The following is a 19,136-nucleotide window of genomic DNA, read 5'->3' as shown; positions in this document are numbered from 1 at the left end:
AATGCATTATTAACCCATTAACTTCGACAGCCTTAACTGTCAATACTGTGTATATTGTGTACAAAGCAGGGTGGAAAATCTTTGAATGGCACTACCGAAGTAGGCATGGATGCTAAAAAGCTTATGCCACATGCTGTTAAGATAACATAAACGTTGAGCTGAATGAAATGCAACCGAAAGAAAAAATCCCACTCTGTGATCTGATGACAAAAGGCCCTTTCTTGTGTTTCAGATCAAAAGGATAAAAAACTAAAATACATGTGACAGCTCTTATGACAACGTGTGAGTTCCTCATTACTGAAGCACATTAAGACAAATGTTAAGAAGACGGAAACAATAGCAGTAATTGTTGTGGTATTTTTATTTATTTTTTTTTGATGTACGTTAATTAGTGTTATGGTTCTAGTAACCAGGGTACTTTGAAGGGATTTGTGTCTTTTGTGTCATTGCTTTAAAGTGGGGATACCCTCCCACACAACAAGGGTTAGTGAGCACATACAAAGCTCCTGTGTATTCCTCCTGGTTGTGGTGTTTGTCAGATGGGGACCTCTTCCTGGAGAGCGGACAGAGCAAGAGCCACATGGCATGCAGGGCCTCAAGCGGCATAAAAAGGGATACACATCAGAACCTCTTGAGGCGGGATTGCAGGCAAGGCGAGCCAAGCGCTTTCTTGGAATCGCTGACAACTCGGCAGGGGATGTACACACACTCGCGCATGGCTGCTCACATGTTCGGAGACTTAACGACATTTCTGCATTACGAGTCGTGGAAAGGATGTCCAGCCACGCAAGTCAGGCGTTTGTTTTGTTTTCCCTCCGGATTGGGTAGCCTGCTCTTGGCAGCCGTGACTCTTGTTTGTCTCCCAGCTTGTGTGGAAAGGGCTAATATGTAAACAGCAAATACACAGATTTGGTACTTGGTATTCGTCGCAGGTGCCAATGTGAGTAAAAAAAAATTAGGTTTGGTTTGTTGCGTTGACGGGAGGAACAGTGGAGTGGTGGTTAGCACTGATGCCTCACAGCAAGAAGGTTCCGGGTTCATGTCCATGGATCGACTGGGCCTTTCTGTGTGGAGTTTGCATGTTCTCCCTGTGTCTGCGTGGGTTCTCTCCAGGTTCTCCAGCTTCCTCCCACCGTCCAAAGACATGCTAGTTAGGTTCACTGGTGATTCTAAATTGGCCGTAGGTCTGCACAGTGTGTACCCCTCCTCTCGCCAATGACAGCTGGGACAGGCTCCAGCCCCCCAGCGACCCTTCACATGACAAGCGGTTACAGACGATGAATGAATGAATGAATGTTTTGTTGACGGGCTGGGTGGAGGTAAAGTGATAACGCCACAACGAGGAAGTCCCCTACAAAGCATCACAAAGGCTCACATAGTGTAGCACAACAATACATGCTGGCCTGATGTCACAGTGGTACAGGCCAAAGACACCAAAAGAAGGGCAACCGGACTCTTGAAGACCTTTTGCCACTCATCCAAGTAGCTTCTTCAATTCGAGAAGACTGGGCACCCAGCAACCCACTAGTCTTTGAGAACTGAAGAAGCCGCTGTGATGTGACGTAATCTGTGACGTAATCTCTTCAGCAGATGTCAAGGCGACTTGCCATGGACCAGCTGAATGCCCTCCTAATCTGCAGTTCCTATGGGGCAAAAACTCATTTCAATAATGGAGAATATTCATAACGTTAATGTATTTGGCCTTTCTTGATCCGCTTCTGAATTGTTGCTGTGGGCTTATGGACAAGATCCTGTTACCGTCAGCTAAGTTTTACAATTACAGTACAGCTATCACTGTTTCCTTTATTTATTTTCAAAAGAAACGGCAAAAATCGGACACGACATATCACAGCCACTGGTTTGTATCTACTATTATCTATCATTGTCGCAGTTATTAGGAAGAGCACAGCATGTCCTTGTAAGGCTCACAAAACAGCTTAATGAGAGAGGAGGATTAGTGGGGATTATGGTACTAAGGATGACATCAAGTATTATGCAAGCTTTAAAACATGTCACTACTGTTCCATTCATTTTATTTAAGTAGTTTTTGTGACTGAGGACGTACTTTTGTCGTTGGTTTTCGAACTCTAACATACAGTCTACGTACAGTTCACATTTACAGTTGGTTATTTTTTTTTAAACGTGCACATTTTAATTACAGGAGTCAAACCTTTAACCAGAGTTGATTATCCTGGTAGCTCCATTAACTGTCAAATCTGTCAACGTCTCTGTAACGTACATGCAAGAATCACACGAATGCCATGAAACGCAAAAGCATCACTGCCTGCAGGCACTGATATATAAGAACAGTATAAGTAGGTACAATACAAATACAGTACTTCTGATTAACTTAAATTTACTTCAAAGTAAATTAAAGTTAATCACAGTGAATATATGAAGCATAATTTCTTTCCTGAGGGACATCACTAACATCTATTCACTTATGCGTAAAAGTCAAAGCCTTTTAATTACATTTGACCTGCCATGCATGTCACAGGCTGATCGGGACTACATGTAACAGGTCATGCATGTCATAGGCAAAGCCACTGCCTTCAGGCTAATGCTTTAACATAATTGTCAGAAGATGTTTTGAACGAAAGCTTTCTTTCGTGCTGGTTTATTTCATTCTCTGCCTCCAGCGCAATCCGTAAAGTGGCAGCAATGTTTGTTGGACTCAGTGTTCTCGACGGGATGGGACGTCCATCCCCAGTTAATCAAGCTACTCCATATTGCCAAAAGTATCCAAAAGGCGTTTAAAAAAAAAAGGCAACTGGAGTTTTTTTGAGAAGACGTTTCACCACTCATCCGAGTAGCTTCTTCAGTTCTAGGGGACTGGTGGGAAGTTTGAGGTTTAAATAGGAAACTCTGTGGGTAAAACCCATCACAAAGTGGTGAATTTTGGTTTCCTGAATCATCATGAAACGATTCAGCGGTCCACCTACACCTGAAGGACGAAGGACACTCCTTTGAAGACAACAACGTCTAAATCTTAGCCAGAGAAGACAGGGGGTTTGAAAGCAATTTTGCTGTGAAAGCAAAATGGCAGCGCCCATATTAAAAAAAGATATAACAGCCGTATTATTTTTTTCTCTTTATATGCTTATATTTGTTGTGAGTGTTATATATTGTTGACTAGAAGAGCGGAACTACGTTTATCAAATGCTGTTTATTTGATTGAACACTTCATTTCCCCTTTCCGTGTTCACCTGCCCAATATATCTGTGAAAACTCTGAATATAGAGAGAGATATATAGCAGAGATATCACTCAGTCAGATTATGTTCAGCATACTGTAAGTTTAACACAAGAGGAGTAATCCAAGGAGTATCACTCGCGGTGCTGGAGAAGGCACGTTAACCTTAAGAACCTGAGGTCACTAAATCATTAACAGAAAATATGAAATTTAAAATGAAAAGTGTTTTTTGCCCTGTAGCCTGATAAGGGACCTCCTCAGAAAAGTAAGTTGGTCTTAAATATTTTCCCCCATCCATGTCTCTCAGTGACTCGACAAGGTTCAGAAAATTCACCCTCTTTCTGCCTCCTACACACCATCTGTTGAGACGTCTTCTCTCTTTTCTGTGTTGCAGTGATTTCAGCAAAAGCTCCTACTCCACTGCAGAACAATGCCGACACACAAGCGCTCAAGTATTAATGCTTACAAATGCGTAGGGTACTCATGTGGTCTATTACGTAACCAAGCTTTATTCTGCAAAGGGTCATGAGGGACTGGAGACTATCATAGCTGGAATTGGGTGGGTACGCCATAGGGTACACCATGGACAGGTTCCCAGCCCATCACTGTGTTTAATCAGACATCTAACCCCAACTCCACGGAAACTACAAGTCAAGTTGCCTTTCTTCATAGACATATTCACAGCTATGGCCAATTTAGAATCACAATTAACCCAACAGAGGGCCCGTCCACACGGAAACGCAAAAACGCTGAAACGCATAAATTTTTCATCGTTTTGGCCGATCATCCACACGTATCCTGTAAACGCATAGCCCTAAAACGCACTTTTCTGAAAACGGGTCCCAGGGTGGAGAAATTCGCAAACGCAGCTCTTGCGTTTCTATGTGGACGGCGAAAACGGGGAAAACGATGACGTCATCGCCACACTCTCGAGCAGCCTTCCACATCCCGCGAGACGTCTCATAACAACATCAACAACAATGGCGGACTACATGCTAGTTTTCATGCTGGAGACGATGTTGAGCCTATTAGGGTTACTAGGGCAAAATATCACGCTCCTGTGCCACCACGCTGAGCAAAAAAGGCGATTTGTAAACAGCGCTCAAGATTTGTGCGCATGCTCCGCCTCTTCCTCTCCGTTTTTGGTGAATTTCTGAAACTGAAACAGCGCCACCTATAGGCCTGGAATATGAAGTAGCGTTTTCGGTCGTGCTGAAACGGACCTGTGTGGACGCGGATATTTCTTGAAACAATGCCCTCGAAAACAGAGAGGGAAAAGACCGTTTTCGGACGTGTGGACGAGGCCAGAGACACCCCGAGAGGGTGGTGTGGTGGTTAGCACTGATGCCTCACAGCAAGAAGGTTCCGGGTTTGAATCCATGGGCCGACTAGAACCTTTCTGTGAGTTTGGCAGAGTTTCCATGTTCTCCCTGTGTCTGCGTGGGTTCTCTCCCGGTGCTCCGGGTTCCTCCCACCATCCAAAGACATGCTTGTTAGGTTAATTGGTCCAGGGTGTACCCCGCCTTTTGTCCAGTGACAGCTGGGATAGGCTCCAGCCCCCCGCGACACTTCATAGGACAAGCGGATATGAGACACCCAGAGAAAGGCCTCAGCCAGTGCTAACTACTGCACCACCCTGCTGTCATTGCAGACACCTTACTAACTGGACATGAATAATGTGTTAACACACGTTACATTGTTTGAGTTCTTCTTCCTGCAGCTAGAATGCGTGACTTCCCTGCACAAATTCTACAGGTCAGTCGAAAACCTTACCACGTGCAGCTTACAATGAATGTGTTGTAACTACAAAGTCACAGGTTGCTTTTGTCCAGTGGCAATTCCAATAAAGTATTTTTCTTTCAGACAAGATGGCTCTCTAGAAGAGAGACAAGCAGAGAGACCTTGGGCAGTTGTATGGCTAAAATTACACTGTTGGCATCCGTAGTCCATTTAATTTAATGACCATGTTGCACATGCCATTTTTTTATAATTTTTTGGGAGAATGCTTAGAGCATCTTATTAACAATATGTAGTATTCAACTGTTGCATTAGAAAATGTGTCCAATTCCAAAAACAATTTTCAGTAAAAGAAAACGAAAAAGTTGTGAGTTCCACTTACTTAACTCTGTGATAAGCTGAGTAGTTGGTCTCAAACTATCAGTATGAGGGTTCAGGCTCCAACATGTTGCAGCAGCAGTACTCAGAGAACCGCAGTTGCAGCAGTGGTCACAGTAGTTTGAAGAGAACAAGCCCACTATTATGTTGCAGCAGGAAGAGCAATTTAGGATGCCACCACTTTTTCAACAGCGCCTTCGGATAATGACTGGAAGAATTGCGAATAAATGAACGGTACATAAGACTGAACTCACCGGGGGCTACGCAAGGCAGAAAGGGAACTGAGCCGGGGATTTGGAAGGTTTCTAGCAGCGCTGAGGTCAACCAAATGAGCCCAAAAAAAAGGCTTCGTCACTGATGCAAAATTATATAACACAAGCACAGTGTCTTAAGCTAGATAGGACATTTTTGTCACAAACTACAGAGAGAGAGGAAAGACCTAAATAGACCTTAAGAGATGTTCCAGCCTACAGCCCTTAATGGCCATCATCTCAGCACCAGACCAGTCACTGGAAAACAGAGAGTCGATATTAACCGTGGCAACGTGTGCCCATGGTTGTGGGTCATCAGGGTGAACAGCCAGGTACTGGCACAATATCAGTAACTTAATTCTGAACGTTGAAAAGACAAAGGAGCTCATCATCGACTTCAGGATGAACCAGCCACCACAACTTTCCGTCAACAAGAAAGCTGTGGAATCTGTCAAAAGCTCCAAGTTCCTGGTAATACAGACTGACTTGCTCTCTCAACACCACATCACTAGTAAAGCAAGCACAGCACATCTCCACCTTCCCATCCTCACCGCTTTGGCAGCTGTAGCGTCTTTGACGAGAAGTTGGCGCAAAGAGTGGCCAGGACAGGAAAAAATATCATCGGCACCTCACTTCCTCCCATTCAAGGCAAAAAAAAAATCCTTTCTGTCCTGAGCCCACAGCGTCATCCAAGACCCCACCCATCCCAACCATGGAGTCTTCTCTCTGTTAGCCTCTGGGAATACGTTTCGTAACATCCAGGGCAGAGCAACCAGGTCCTGTAATTGCTGCTGTTGTAGTATTCAGGGATCAAGGAGGCAAATGTACAGTAAATTGCCTTGATAATACAGTGGTCTATAAACAGAAAGGTTCTTTGATGCGAGTAGCCTCACTATGATAATCAGATGACCACCATACACTGCTGGTGCAAAAATACCCTGTGTACCCTGCCATTGACATTCTACACCTGTATGGAAGGGGCTCATTATAAGGTGATTATATGGCCCAGTTTTACATTCAAATGAACAATGCCACAAGAGGAGGAATGAAATCTTTACAGGTGTAGCAAGGAGGGTAGGACCCAAATGCAGACACAGGAGAAAGCGGGAATAGGAAGCAAGAGAACAAAAGGCATTCCAGCGATAAGGCAGGATAATACTAACAGTTCAACCAAAGTCCAAGCAAAGAAACGAATGCAACAGAAGTGCCAAGAAAATTCAAAAACCAAATGAAAACCAACCAAAAACTGAGAGACTATTACTGAAGCATATCAAAGCTGCCTCTATCCCATCTTTGATAACCACCAATTTGCATACAAGGAAAACAGGTCCACCAAGGACGCCACGCACTCTAAGTGTAGAGCATCTGGGACATATGCATGGATGCTCTTCGTTGACTGCAGCTCCGTCTTCACTAGTATTATGCCAGACGTACTCACGAAGAAACTCATCTATTTGGGCGCCATTAGTCACCTCTGCATGGAACAACTAAAAAAAAAAAACATGAAAACAGCACAAGGTGTTGACCTGGCCTCCAAATTCACTAGATCCCAAACTGATCAACTACCTGTGGGATGATCCACAGAGGCCCCTCTCCTCAATCCATAGGCCCCAAAGGCCCCCACTAACAACATTCTGTTGCCAGACACCACAGGACACCCTCATCAAGGCCCATATTGTTTTGTAGGCCCCAAGCACCTCTGCAAGCCAGACTCTTATTCATCTTCCGTTGGCCTTCGCTGCCTTCCAAATGCTTTTAAATGGAATTCTGCACCCAGATCACTTGTTCCTAGGTCTTTGAACACTTACGAATTTGTCTGAGATCAAAATTTTTAACTTTAACTCAAAAGTCTTACTCTACTGTTTATAGAGGGTTGAAGGCTGGCGGTCTTATCTAAACCATAAAAGCATTGTCCAGTTTGTGAAGGTGTCTTCACGTGATGCTGCCCTGTTTTTGTGTCAGCATCAAATCCACTGCTTACTTCTTGTTGAATCAGTATGATGCTTCTGTTGCTAACTGGTTTTGAATACAGAGTTTCAGAATAGGAATCAAAATGGTTGCAAAGCCCTTCGGAAGAATACATGTGCTGTGTATTTATCAGAGACATACAGTAGTTACGGGAAAATACACCAGATGACCTTGTTATTGATTGATTCAAATGGCTGGGTCTGATGGGAATAGATCCAAGAGAGGCAAAGAAAGAAGTGGAAGGCTTGTTGCTTTTCTTTTCCACCCTGGTTCCGTTATTGTGAAGGAATGTTTCCACAGCCCACATCCTGAACTGAACCAGTAGGCTTACATACAGTACGTACTACATAGCCAGGGAGGTTTTTTTTGCACGCCGCCTCGGTTGTTCTTTACATTCCTCCCTCCACTTACCTGGCAACCACGCGTGAAATTATTCACTCTGTTACCGTGAGACTTCAAACTCTGCACTCCAGCGCTGCCCGGTATTATCTAACATACGAGTAAGACGTGCCAAGTTGCGTCCTTGTACTACAGGAGACATTTTGTGCTTTCGCTGTGTTATTTCAAGCTATGCAATGTTAAGGAGAACCGCCTACCTGTTCTTAAGCCTAACTATCTTAGCCAAGTCAAATCTAAATCTCAGTCCAGCTGTACAGCAGCTCACCTTTCCGTAACACATAACTCCATGATATTCACGTTAATGGACACTATTGCACCTTACTATCATTCCTATGTATATAATATATATTGTTCCATCTCTGTGTCTTGTACATTTGGTCATATGATAATTCTGTACATTTTTTTTTATCTTTCTTTTACTTGTGGTTCTGAAGAGCGTTGTTCTACGTGCAACTAAGCTACTGTGACCAAGCAGTTTCCCTTGTGTATCAATAAAGTTTATCTAAATCTAAGGTTCAGTTCAGGTTCAGGTTTAAAGCCCTTCAAAACCACAGCATCGAAACTGATCGTAGCTATGAAGAAACTACTATACGATGTTTTCAGACGTCAGATGCTCTTAGATCTGCGGCAGGGTTAGAGGTTCAATCCCTGGTACATGGACCAAATGTGTCCCTGAGCAAGACACTGAAACCCAAGTAGTCCCTAGTGCTTGGCGCTGGTGAGTGAATACGTGAGCGCGAGTGTGTGAACCGCAACACTCGCCAGTAATCCCTCATCTCCGTATTATGGCTAAAATAAATAAGTAGCAAGCAAAGACATCAAACAGATCAGATTGAATACACATGATAGTATTATTGGTGGAAGTGTGGACATCTGCATCGCACATGTGCGCTTGTACATTAGCAGTACAAATCAGTGCAGTAGCTGCCAAACTGTATGAGTGATATACCATCCCGGCATATGCACAGGTACATAGGTCATTAGTGCACGAAAGACTTTTAGTCCGTTCCACAACTAGTGGTGGAAAGACCCTTTTTTTGGGATAAAACCTCTCAGTTATCCTCAGCGTAGCCATCACAAGGCATGAGAGGAGAGCAGACTGGTTTAAAAACATGTATTGTGAGTCGGGACTACTGGGTAAGTAGCTGCAGGAGAAACACATGGGTATGATAACACCGCTTTGTTCACTTTCAGGGCACACATGGTCTTTGTTGACTCAAGTTTGTGTCTGCATGGAGCAGGGCCATGTACAGGTCAGCATCTCAGCATCCCATGCTGATGTGTGCTAATGCCAGAACTCAGAGCAGGTCAGAACTCGTCAAATAATAAACCCATTGATGGTCTGTGGCATTTAACCAATAGAATGCTTACTCGTGCTCAGTTCAGATTTATTGCTCGGATCCCATGTTCCTTTCCTTTTTTTTTTATTTTTTGTCTTTTTGGCTGTTCACATTTTTTTTTTTTTCTCGTTAATGTGGCCTATATTGTAGTCCAGTGTAAACTGACCACCGTCCTACACTGGCCTGGGTATGTAACGACATGTCACTAGCAGATGTAGACAACACTGAGGTCAGCGTTTATGGTTTTATTTATAGACTGATGTGCAGACGAAGCCGGGGAATTTGTGTATCCGAGCCTACCCGGTGTGTGTGTGTGTGTGTGTGTGTGTGTGTGTGTGTGTGTGTGTGTGTGTGTGTGTGTGTGTGTGTGTGTGTGGATTCAGGCTCTGAGCCAAGATCCTAATGTTTCATCCAAAATTTCAGGATGTCTGATTCGCGCCATGGAATTGTGACAAATGTCAATCTAGACAGCAGTAACAACAAGCAGAAAATCCAGCTTGACTCGTCAGACGGACAAACTGGAACTGGACTGAGGCCACATATGGAAGTGGCCCAACATTTTCAGGATGCTTTCACACCTTGGTTTGGTTTGCTTCGTGTTCACGGGGCAACCTAGACAAAGCAATCGAGATAAACTGAGCATCAGCAGCGAGGGTGGTCACTGGCATATGTTACTGAACGACAGTTGTGACTCATCGGAGAATGGACATGGGCCTTTTGAGGGTGTCCTGTGGTGTCTGGGAACAGAATGTTGTTAGTGGGGGGCCTTTGAGGGGAGGGGCCCCTGTGGACCATCCCACAGATACTTGATCAGTTTGGGATCTAGTGAATTTGGAGGCCAGGTCAACACCTTGTGCTGTTCTGCATGTTGTTCCTAAAGCGTTTCTGTGGCTGCATCCTGCTGGGGATGGCTGCTGCCATCAAGCAGTGTCATTGCTATGGGGTGGGGGTGCCAGTTCTGGTCTAGGTGGGTGCTACATGTCTAAGTAACATCTACACCAATGAATGAATGCCAGGTCCAAAAGTTTCCCAGCAGAACACTGAATTGTCACAAGATGGTTTGAATGTCATTCACTTCTCCTGTCAGTGGTTTTAATTTTGTGGCTGATCGGTGTATATATACTTCATTGGGAACGGGACAGAGTGCGACTACTATGTTCACACCTGCCCAAACTAACCGACCTCAGGGAAACGCTTCCGGTTTCAGAACAACAACAAAGGTGTGAAAGCGCCCTCAGAACGCTCTTCACACTTTTATGAAACAAAGTAGATATGAGTCATACACAGCATGAGAGAAAAAAATAAATAAATAAAATGAATCCGACATGGCCAACAGCCTGGACACAACCTAAGTGAAAAAGTGCATTCAAAGGACTGAGCATTGCTGTGTCCAAGTTCTTCAGACACCAAGAGCCTGCTTTGGTTGGATTTTAAAATGTCCCTGACAGTGGTATAATTTAATGTGTGGAATTATTTGACCTCGATCTTTGAAGGGTCTTTGGTCCTCAGCGTCTTGCGGTTTCCACAGCTGCACTCACAACATATAGGAAGGAGCTGAGAGAACAAGATGATTATTTAAGCTGCTAACGGTAATGTTGACCTCACTGGAACGCTGACATTCAGAGGCTAAATGGGGCCTAATGAAACAACACGGTCTTCACAAGTACACTGAGTGTAACCAGGTTTAGCTGTAACAGTATCTCAAGTGACTGCTTATTTACTTACATGGTTGACCTCTCTGGCTTATGAACACATGAGCCACAGCAGGTTCTGAAAAAACAACGGCCTGACAAATGAATGAACGTCTTCATTGTCATTGCGTGTAAACATACCACGCATTAACCGTGCGTTCTGTTAGATTCACACCTGCACACACAAGCAAGCGTGCACCCGAAAAAGAGACTATGCACAAATACACATCAGATGAACAAATGATAGATACTGTAATAAAATTGAGTGCTTGCCAACAAATCCACAATATTCTTTATTCAAATTGAAAATAACATAGGCCTACTGATGAGGCTGTTGGACTAAATGATATCTAACAATGCAGACATCATAAATTTAGCAGTTTGGGAAATAGATACTGACGTTTTCAAGGGGAACTACTGTTTTTTACAACCTGGACCTCATTTCTGACATAAAATATGATTGTTTACTCAACCATATAACTTTTGTGTAATTCGTATTCATTCGGGAGATAATTAGATCAGCATATATCCATATAGTGGGAGTGACAGGGGCACCGAAACGCAGCCTCTAAATAACGCATTATCTGTCGCGAAACTCGTTCATTTCACCAATATTTTGTTATGATACAAAAAAAACATACCAAAAGATAACCTTAACTTTTTTCCATTCAATTTTTATCTTTTCTTCAAACATTTTGCCATAGTAATATATTTTAGAGTTGTGACGTTTGCGAACGAATCGTATTTATTGACTCGCTCTTTATTGCGAACGATAAAGACCTTTTTTTTTGTGATAAACACACTTTTGTTACTCCACTGATTGAAACCATAGTCAGTCTATGAGCAAGTGAGGGACAAGAGGAGCACAGTACATGTGCAATATCGCATGACGTCATCTGAGTAGTCCACGCTGCCTTCATGTGAGTGCCTCAGTAAGCATCGGTCTTGAGGAGGGGAAGGAGTGGCTGGTGACTCAAAAAAGACAAAACGAGACAAAGAAAACGCAGCAGCATCTGGATGCACTTTTGCGATGACAATCAATATTTCCGAAAAACTCAGATATCCCACCAATAGAATACATATTGGCAGCATGTCTAAGTTTAAATGAGTCAGATGCAAATCTTCCCCTTTCGATCCTCCATTTGATTAATCCCCAGATAAAATGAGTTACCAACAGAGTGGTTAAAAATAAATAAAATAAATCCCATCTCAAGGCAAGGACTGGCAAGATATATCTGTTTCAGAGGTTGCGCTAGACTTTTTCCATTGTACGTCATTTTGACTGACAGGGTCATAAAAATCCCATCATAATCTATTTTTACCCATCACTTTAATGTTTTTAAATGATAATAATGACATATTCAAAAGCATTTAATTTTCATTCACTTTTTAATTAATATTAAGTAGCGGTGGAAAAAAAGATCCGGCTCATATAACCGGCCATCAAAGACGACTCAAGAATCATGAATCTAGACGTCTATTTAACCGGCTCAGTTGATTCCTACCACGTTTGATTGATATATAATCAATAAACTGTGTCATTCAAACATTTTACATCTCACTCAGCAGAGAAACAAAACGTACTACCCGACTTGACCATTAGCAAACTAAGGCACTCAGACACTCACTCACCTACGCACAATACGCAGAGAAACGAAACTTAACCGACTCATAACCGCTGACTCGTGGATCCCTGCTTAACCGAGAGTCAGCAGCCACTCACTCAGCCGACAGAGAAAAGAAACTTAATTGACTCTTACACTACTAATCAAGAGAGACAAGAGCCATTTAATATGCTCACTCGCCACCAAGTGGTCTGGGGTGTGAATTGCAACCTGTCAAAGTGACAGATTGCCTTCAGATTTTTCCGTCACCGTTTTAAAAAAATATTCGGTTAACGCAACCCCTTATCTTACACTGGCACCACTACAATAAAACTACTATACTGAATAACCACTCCACTGTATATTGCTTACATCTTTCAAGCTATAACTAGTACTTTCTGTGGTGGTGAAGGTGATCCTCCTCCCTCGTTTTCACCACAGGTGAGGATATCTGTCCTCACCTTCCATCGACCTTCTAACAGAGAAAAGGTGTTAATCTATGCACCACGTCTGCTGATGTCTGGTGATTAAAGAAGACTAAATCTAGAATAAAAATCTAAATGTCAGAGATTCTTCTGAGGTCAAAAGTGAATCATAAACTGCCTGGTCAAAAAAAAAAGCTTGATTACTGCACACATTCACTGTGGCATTGTTTCAATATTTAACTGTATAATGTGTACATAAGTCCTCAAACTAAATAAACTGGAAACATATTTTTTTCTTGAAAGAAAATGATTCGATCAGTTATCTGAATTACGCCCGATTAAAGTTCTTGGAAGCGCACGTATGAAAATAAGCCCGGGAGCAGATTAGGCCATGTTAAATAAGACTTGATCCCGAGCTGTTTTGATGTGCGGTACGCATGGCTGGAGAGCAATGGAGAGCAAATAAACAAGTGATCCGTGACTGAAGATGGGATATTGATGGAAGGCAAGAAAAGAAAGCACTAACAGATGCTCGATCAATATCACTGGTTGGCACAGAGGCCAGAACATGTAGTGGACAGTATCTCTGCCTGTCACATGGAAGGGTTTGATTCCCAGACAGCATTTTACGCTATAGAACGCGGTGTGAGGGAATCAATGGGTTAAATGCAGAGAAAGAATTTCCCCATGAGGGATCAATAAACAATAAAAAAAAAAAAAAAAGGAAAAAGTCTGGAAAAAAGGCTGCAAAGGTAAAGGAATGTTTAAAAACACATTTTATTGCATCGCTACAGACAGCTAGGGGAAAGTAATTTTGTAAATCCTCTTTTTATTTGCCTTCCTTTCTCTCTCCCTCCTTCCTCTCTCTCTCATTGCCCATATATCTCACAGTTTGTCCCTGCCATAGCTACCTCTGCTGCAGGGGTCACTCTGAGGCGACCCGAGAACCAGGGAAAGCAGACTTACTTTATCCTCCTACTACATTTTCTTAAGCGGGAACACAACATCAAAAAAAATAAATACATAAATCTCAGCCCTGCTACATTTCAACTTTTTTTTTTTCTCAAAATCTGTTCACTAAATAAAGATAAATGCTAACGGGAAAGCAATTTCATTCAAGGAGCTTTCAAGACGAGGACGGGCTGAAATGTGACAGCTCAGAGCACATCTGTAAGCAGTCTATTCAAATGTCCTCCACTTTATTATTTTTCACTCATCTTTGCTCCGGCATATTGCAGCAGAAAATTTTTTTTTTTTCGTTTATAACGCGAGGCAATTTTGTCCTTGCAGCTAACTATCCTCCAGTCTACAAAACAAGCTTTGGGAGGATAGACAATCACCGAAGGGCACTTTACTTTGCAGAGGACTGCATGTTGCAGATTGCTTGAAATAATAAAAAGCAGCTCTGGTCAAAACTGTCTGCAAACAGTTACGTGAGTGAATAGCAAGTTATGGCTAGTGTTATTCATTCATCTTCTGTAACCGCTTGTCCTGTGAAAGGTCGCGGGGGGTGAAGGGTGCTGTAGCATCAGGCGAGAGGTGGGGTACACCCTGGACAGGTCGCCAGTCTATCGCAGGGCTAACACAGACAGACAGACAACCATTGACACTCAATTTTAGAATAACCAATGACGAGCATGTCTCTGGATGGTGGGAGGAAGCTGGAGAACCGAGAGAGAACCCACGCAGACACAGGGAGAACATGCAAACTCCACACAGAAAGGCAGCTCATGGATTCAAACCCGGAACCTTCGATGCTTCATTTTCAATTTGATTAGTTCCTGATTTCCTGAAATCCCATGCTTGCCACAAAATTATGACCGATCACAAAACTCTCTGCAGTGTTGAGGGTACGTTAGAACTTTGCCTCAATTGCTTTGTCTCGATTGTCAAATGCAAAACTGCAACAATATTGTGTCAATTACTTCCTGAATCGGAATGGAAAATAGGTGAGAAAGCACCGTTGGTCAACATCCACAGCGTACTGAGAATACTGACTCTGATCGTCTACATGACTGCTATCACTGTCAAAACATTTTCCATAAAACAGGGACGAGGGAAAACCCTGCTCAGTGAGTAAAACCTCAGCCACTTCTTGTCGCCGTCACTGGGAGGCTGCAGCAATTGATTGCCTCACGAAGCCACAGTCACGAAGGTAGATGATTGAAACCAAAATGAACTACAAATGAGGCTGTTATACCTGAAGAGCAGTGCAGACCTGAAAGTCAGACACAACAAAGAGATGATCGATGGTCCATCGATGTGATAATAGCCTAGACAAATAATGCTCCTCTCGTACTTCTAACTCTAACAAATTCTAACAAATCAATTCATCACAATACCTGATATGCCAAAGTCGAAGATGGCTAGATTTACAGTCATCAGCTCAGGAGGCTTCAGCTTGGTCTTGCGTTTGATGGTCATGAAAATGACGTAGCCATTCCCTGTTGCAGACATGATTCCTATAAAGGAGAGAGAAGGGGAGACCGATGAGTTTCAATGTTGAGTTTCCATTTATACTATTTAGGCCGTCCCCCAAAGAGCCAAAACCTGAAACATTGTCAATTTAGAGCCAGTTTTTAACTCACTATAGTGCTACGAAGTGCCACCATTAGTCACACATGTTGCACATGTACATGTATAAACTGTCCTGGAACATGTATATCCATTGTCCCAAATGTTTCCCTTGTTCCAACTTTATTTTATTTTATGTAACTACTTTTGTTTTATTTACGCTTTACTTGTGTAATGTCTTGTCTGGTCTGGTCTGGTCTGGTCTTATCTGTATTTGTCTGGTCTTGTCTGGTGTGGTCTTGTCTGGTCTGGCCTTGTCTGATCTGTTCTTGTCTGTCTTATCTGATCTCGTCTGGTCTTATCTGTTCTTGTCTGGTCTGGTCCTGTCAGATCTATTATTGTCTGTGTTGTCTGTTCTTGTTTGGTCTGGTCTTGTGTGGTCTGGTCTGGTCTTGTCTGATCTGTTCTTCACTGTCTTATCTGATCTTGTCTTGTCTGGTCTGGTGTGATCTGTTTTTGTCTGATCTTGTGTGGTCTTGTCTTTTCTCGTCTGGTCTGGTCTTATCTGTTCTTGTCTTGTCTGATCTGTTCTTGTCTGTCTTATCTGATCTTGCCTTGTCTGGTCTGGTCTTGTCTGATCTCTTCCTGTCTGTCTTATCTGATCTTGTCTTGTCTGGTCTGGTCTTGTGTGGTCTGGTCTTTTCTGGTCTGGTCTGGTCTGGTCTGGTTCAGACTGGTCTTATCTGTTCTTGTGTGGTCTTGTGTGGTCGTGTCTTGTCTGGTCTGGTCTTGTAAAGCATTTTCACAGCAAGGTCAACAGCAAGTTGACAAGTGTTTTCACAATGACTACTACAGCAATTAGCTACCAATCAAGCTAGCTTGTTAGCTCCAGAATTTCTGTGAGGCCTTAACTGTTTTCAGAACCTTACTCAACAGTCTGTGCCAAATGTAAGACCCAAAGCTCAAACTAAACGCTTTGGTCATGTCATGTCTGGTCTGGTCTGGTCTGGTCTTGTCTGTCTTATCTGATCTTTTCTTGTCTGGTCTTGTGTGGTCTTGTCTTTTCTGGTCTGGTCTTGTCTCGTCTGGTCTGTTCTAGTCTGTTTTATCTGAGTATTTACCAATTCATCATCGTATTACTACCATGGAATTATTGACAGGAAGGTCGAGAAGAGGGCACTGATAAGAGGCCACACCGCTAAGGTGTTGGCAGCTTCAACACCAATTTGAGATGTGTGAAACTTGTTAGGCGGTGGCGTTTGTGTCAAGGTAAGATTAACGTAGCTTATAGTGACGCACAGACAAACCATTTTTACTTCCATGACTTCAATATTAACACCTGAAGCATGATGTCAAGAGCACAGATGCCACACTGTAACCCAAAGACAAGGTAGCTAATAACTGTATCAATATAATAATGACGGGCTGGTGATGATAATTATGATTATGATTATATTATGATGATCTGACATCGTCTTCTAATATTATATTTTGCCGACCATTAGAGATGGTTCAGGTTCAGATGCAAACTGGTTTAATAGCATTAGTAGCATTCAGGCACCGTAGAGAGTCGTCAGTTTGACTCAAGTTGCTCACAGCGGAAAGGAGAAGGGCTGTACTGTATGTGTGGCATTCTGATTGGGAGCTAAGCTTGGCTAAAAATCTTAAAGATCTTGTTAACAAGCTAATGTACTCACGTGCTTTGCCATTTTGCCTATTACCCCATATTTAGTTTCCTTATCAGCTAGTGATTAAACTCTGTGGCTCTTTAGACCTGCTGCGCTCACTGTGTTTGCCTGCACGTGCCGTGTGTCATTAATGCCGGTGTGCCTGACGCCGCTGACGGAAACTACTTGGAAGATAATTAGAGCGGTGAGACCACATGCGCCCATAAAACCACAACAGGGAGCTGTAAAGCTGCAGTGAGCGAGGTAATAATTCTCTCTGGGATCTGTCAGGTTTGAGCGAACCCTTTCGCATTACGCATGCAGCACAGCAAGCACTTGATTCACCGTGGTTATAGAGAGCTGGTGGGGCAAAGCTACGTTTGAAACTGGACAGCAAGAGCAAAGATGTTTCATGTGAAGCCAAACGTCTGTACCTTTATTTAGCATCATTTCTGATTGGGACCTGGGATTTAACGCTTCAAGTGGCGCAATTGAGACGTAACTGAGACCACACATTCTCTTTGATTTAGAATTCGATAAACTTTATTGATCCACAAGGGAAATTGCCTGGTCACAGCAGCTTAGTTGCAGCTAAGTAACACTCTTAAGAACCACAAGTAAAAGAAAGATTCAATAAACTAAAAGTAAAATCTAGTAAAATAAAATAAAAATAGTATAAAATGTGTAGAATTAGCATACAAAGAAATGTACAAGAAATAGGGACGGTAGAATATATATTATATACATAGGAATGACAGTAAGGTGCAATAGTGTCCATTAACATGAATAACATGGAGTTATCTTGTTGTTGAACAGCTGAATATAGTCTGGTATGAATGACGTCCTGTAGCATTCACTGTGGGAGCGGAGCTGGATCAATCCATTGGAGAATGAGCTCCACTGTCCCTCTATAGTCTGGTGTAGTGGATGAGATGGATTGTCCATGATGGAGAGCAGTTTGTCCAGTGTCCTTCTGTCCCTCACTGAGAGAAGCATCTCCAACTCACTGTATGTCTGTGAAGGTCACCAGTCCCCTAGAACTGAAGAAGCTACTCGGATGAGTGGTGAAATGTCTTCTCAAAAAACTCTGCAAGTCCAGTTGCCTTTTTGAACCTTTTTTGGATACTCCAACTCACTGTCAATAACATGTCCAGCCTTTCGGATCCATTTGTTGATCCTACTTATGTCCTTTTTGCTGGTGCTGCTCCCCCAACAAACCACAGCAAAGTACAGACTGGTAGAACATCTCCAGCAACTTGCTGCAGACATTGAAAGACCTGAGCTTCCTCAGGAAGTAGAGTCTACTCAGGCCCTTCTCGTCCACAGCATCACTGTTGTCCCTCCTGTCCAGTCTGCTGTTCATGTGGACTCCCAGGTTCTTATAGTGGTCCACTACTTCCACCTCCAGGCCCTGGATGGTGATGGGCTGGTGTCCTCTTCCTCCTGAAGTCAATGACCAGCTCCTTGGTCTTGTCCACATTCAGGACTAGGTGGTTTGCCTGGGACCACTCCACAAAGTCTCCGATCAGTGTCCTGTACTCCACCTCCTGTCCATCTCTAACACACCCAACCACTGCAGAGTCATCAGAGAACTTCTGCAGGTGGCAGGACCCAGAGCTGGACTGGAAATCACAGGCGTAAAGAGTGAACAGAATTAGATTTACAGTGATGTGTGTCCTGTATTATTCATTACCAGACTCCACTCTATTCTGGTTTTAGCAGGAGAGGTATGAACTACTGCTTGATTAGCACAGAACACTGTTGCCAAGCTTCTCCAAGAGATGTGATCCCATTAGGACAGTCCACGATTGCTCCAAACTAATCCAACGATCCCGTTCCTGCTCGGCAATTTAAGAGCTGTGCAGTTTCACCGTGGGTTTAGTTCAATCCTCAGGGCTCCTGCTGATTGTGCTGATTTGTTACCTTCTTATCAGCATGATTGCCACTTTGAAATCATCTGGGCGCCTTCA

At 43.1% G+C, this 19,136-nt stretch overlaps 1 protein-coding gene across 1 annotated transcript in view; it reads right to left on the bottom strand.

The window, feature by feature from the left end:
* The window catches only part of opn5 (opsin 5), a 46,627-nt gene that overhangs the window by 10,888 nt on the left and 16,603 nt on the right, over positions 1-19,136 (bottom strand). Inside the window, exon 2 of the mRNA XM_084560209.1 lies at positions 15,328-15,447. Within this exon, the coding sequence (XP_084416335.1) occupies positions 15,328-15,447 (120 nt within the window). The remainder of the gene's footprint in view (positions 1-15,327; positions 15,448-19,136) is intronic.

Source organism: Chelon labrosus (assembly GCF_963514085.1).
Source record: "Chelon labrosus genome assembly, chromosome: 14".
Classification (NCBI taxonomy): Eukaryota; Metazoa; Chordata; class Actinopteri; order Mugiliformes; family Mugilidae; genus Chelon; species Chelon labrosus.
Note: the sequence above shows the minus strand (reverse complement) of the source record. Positions and strands in the feature narration are given on the sequence as shown.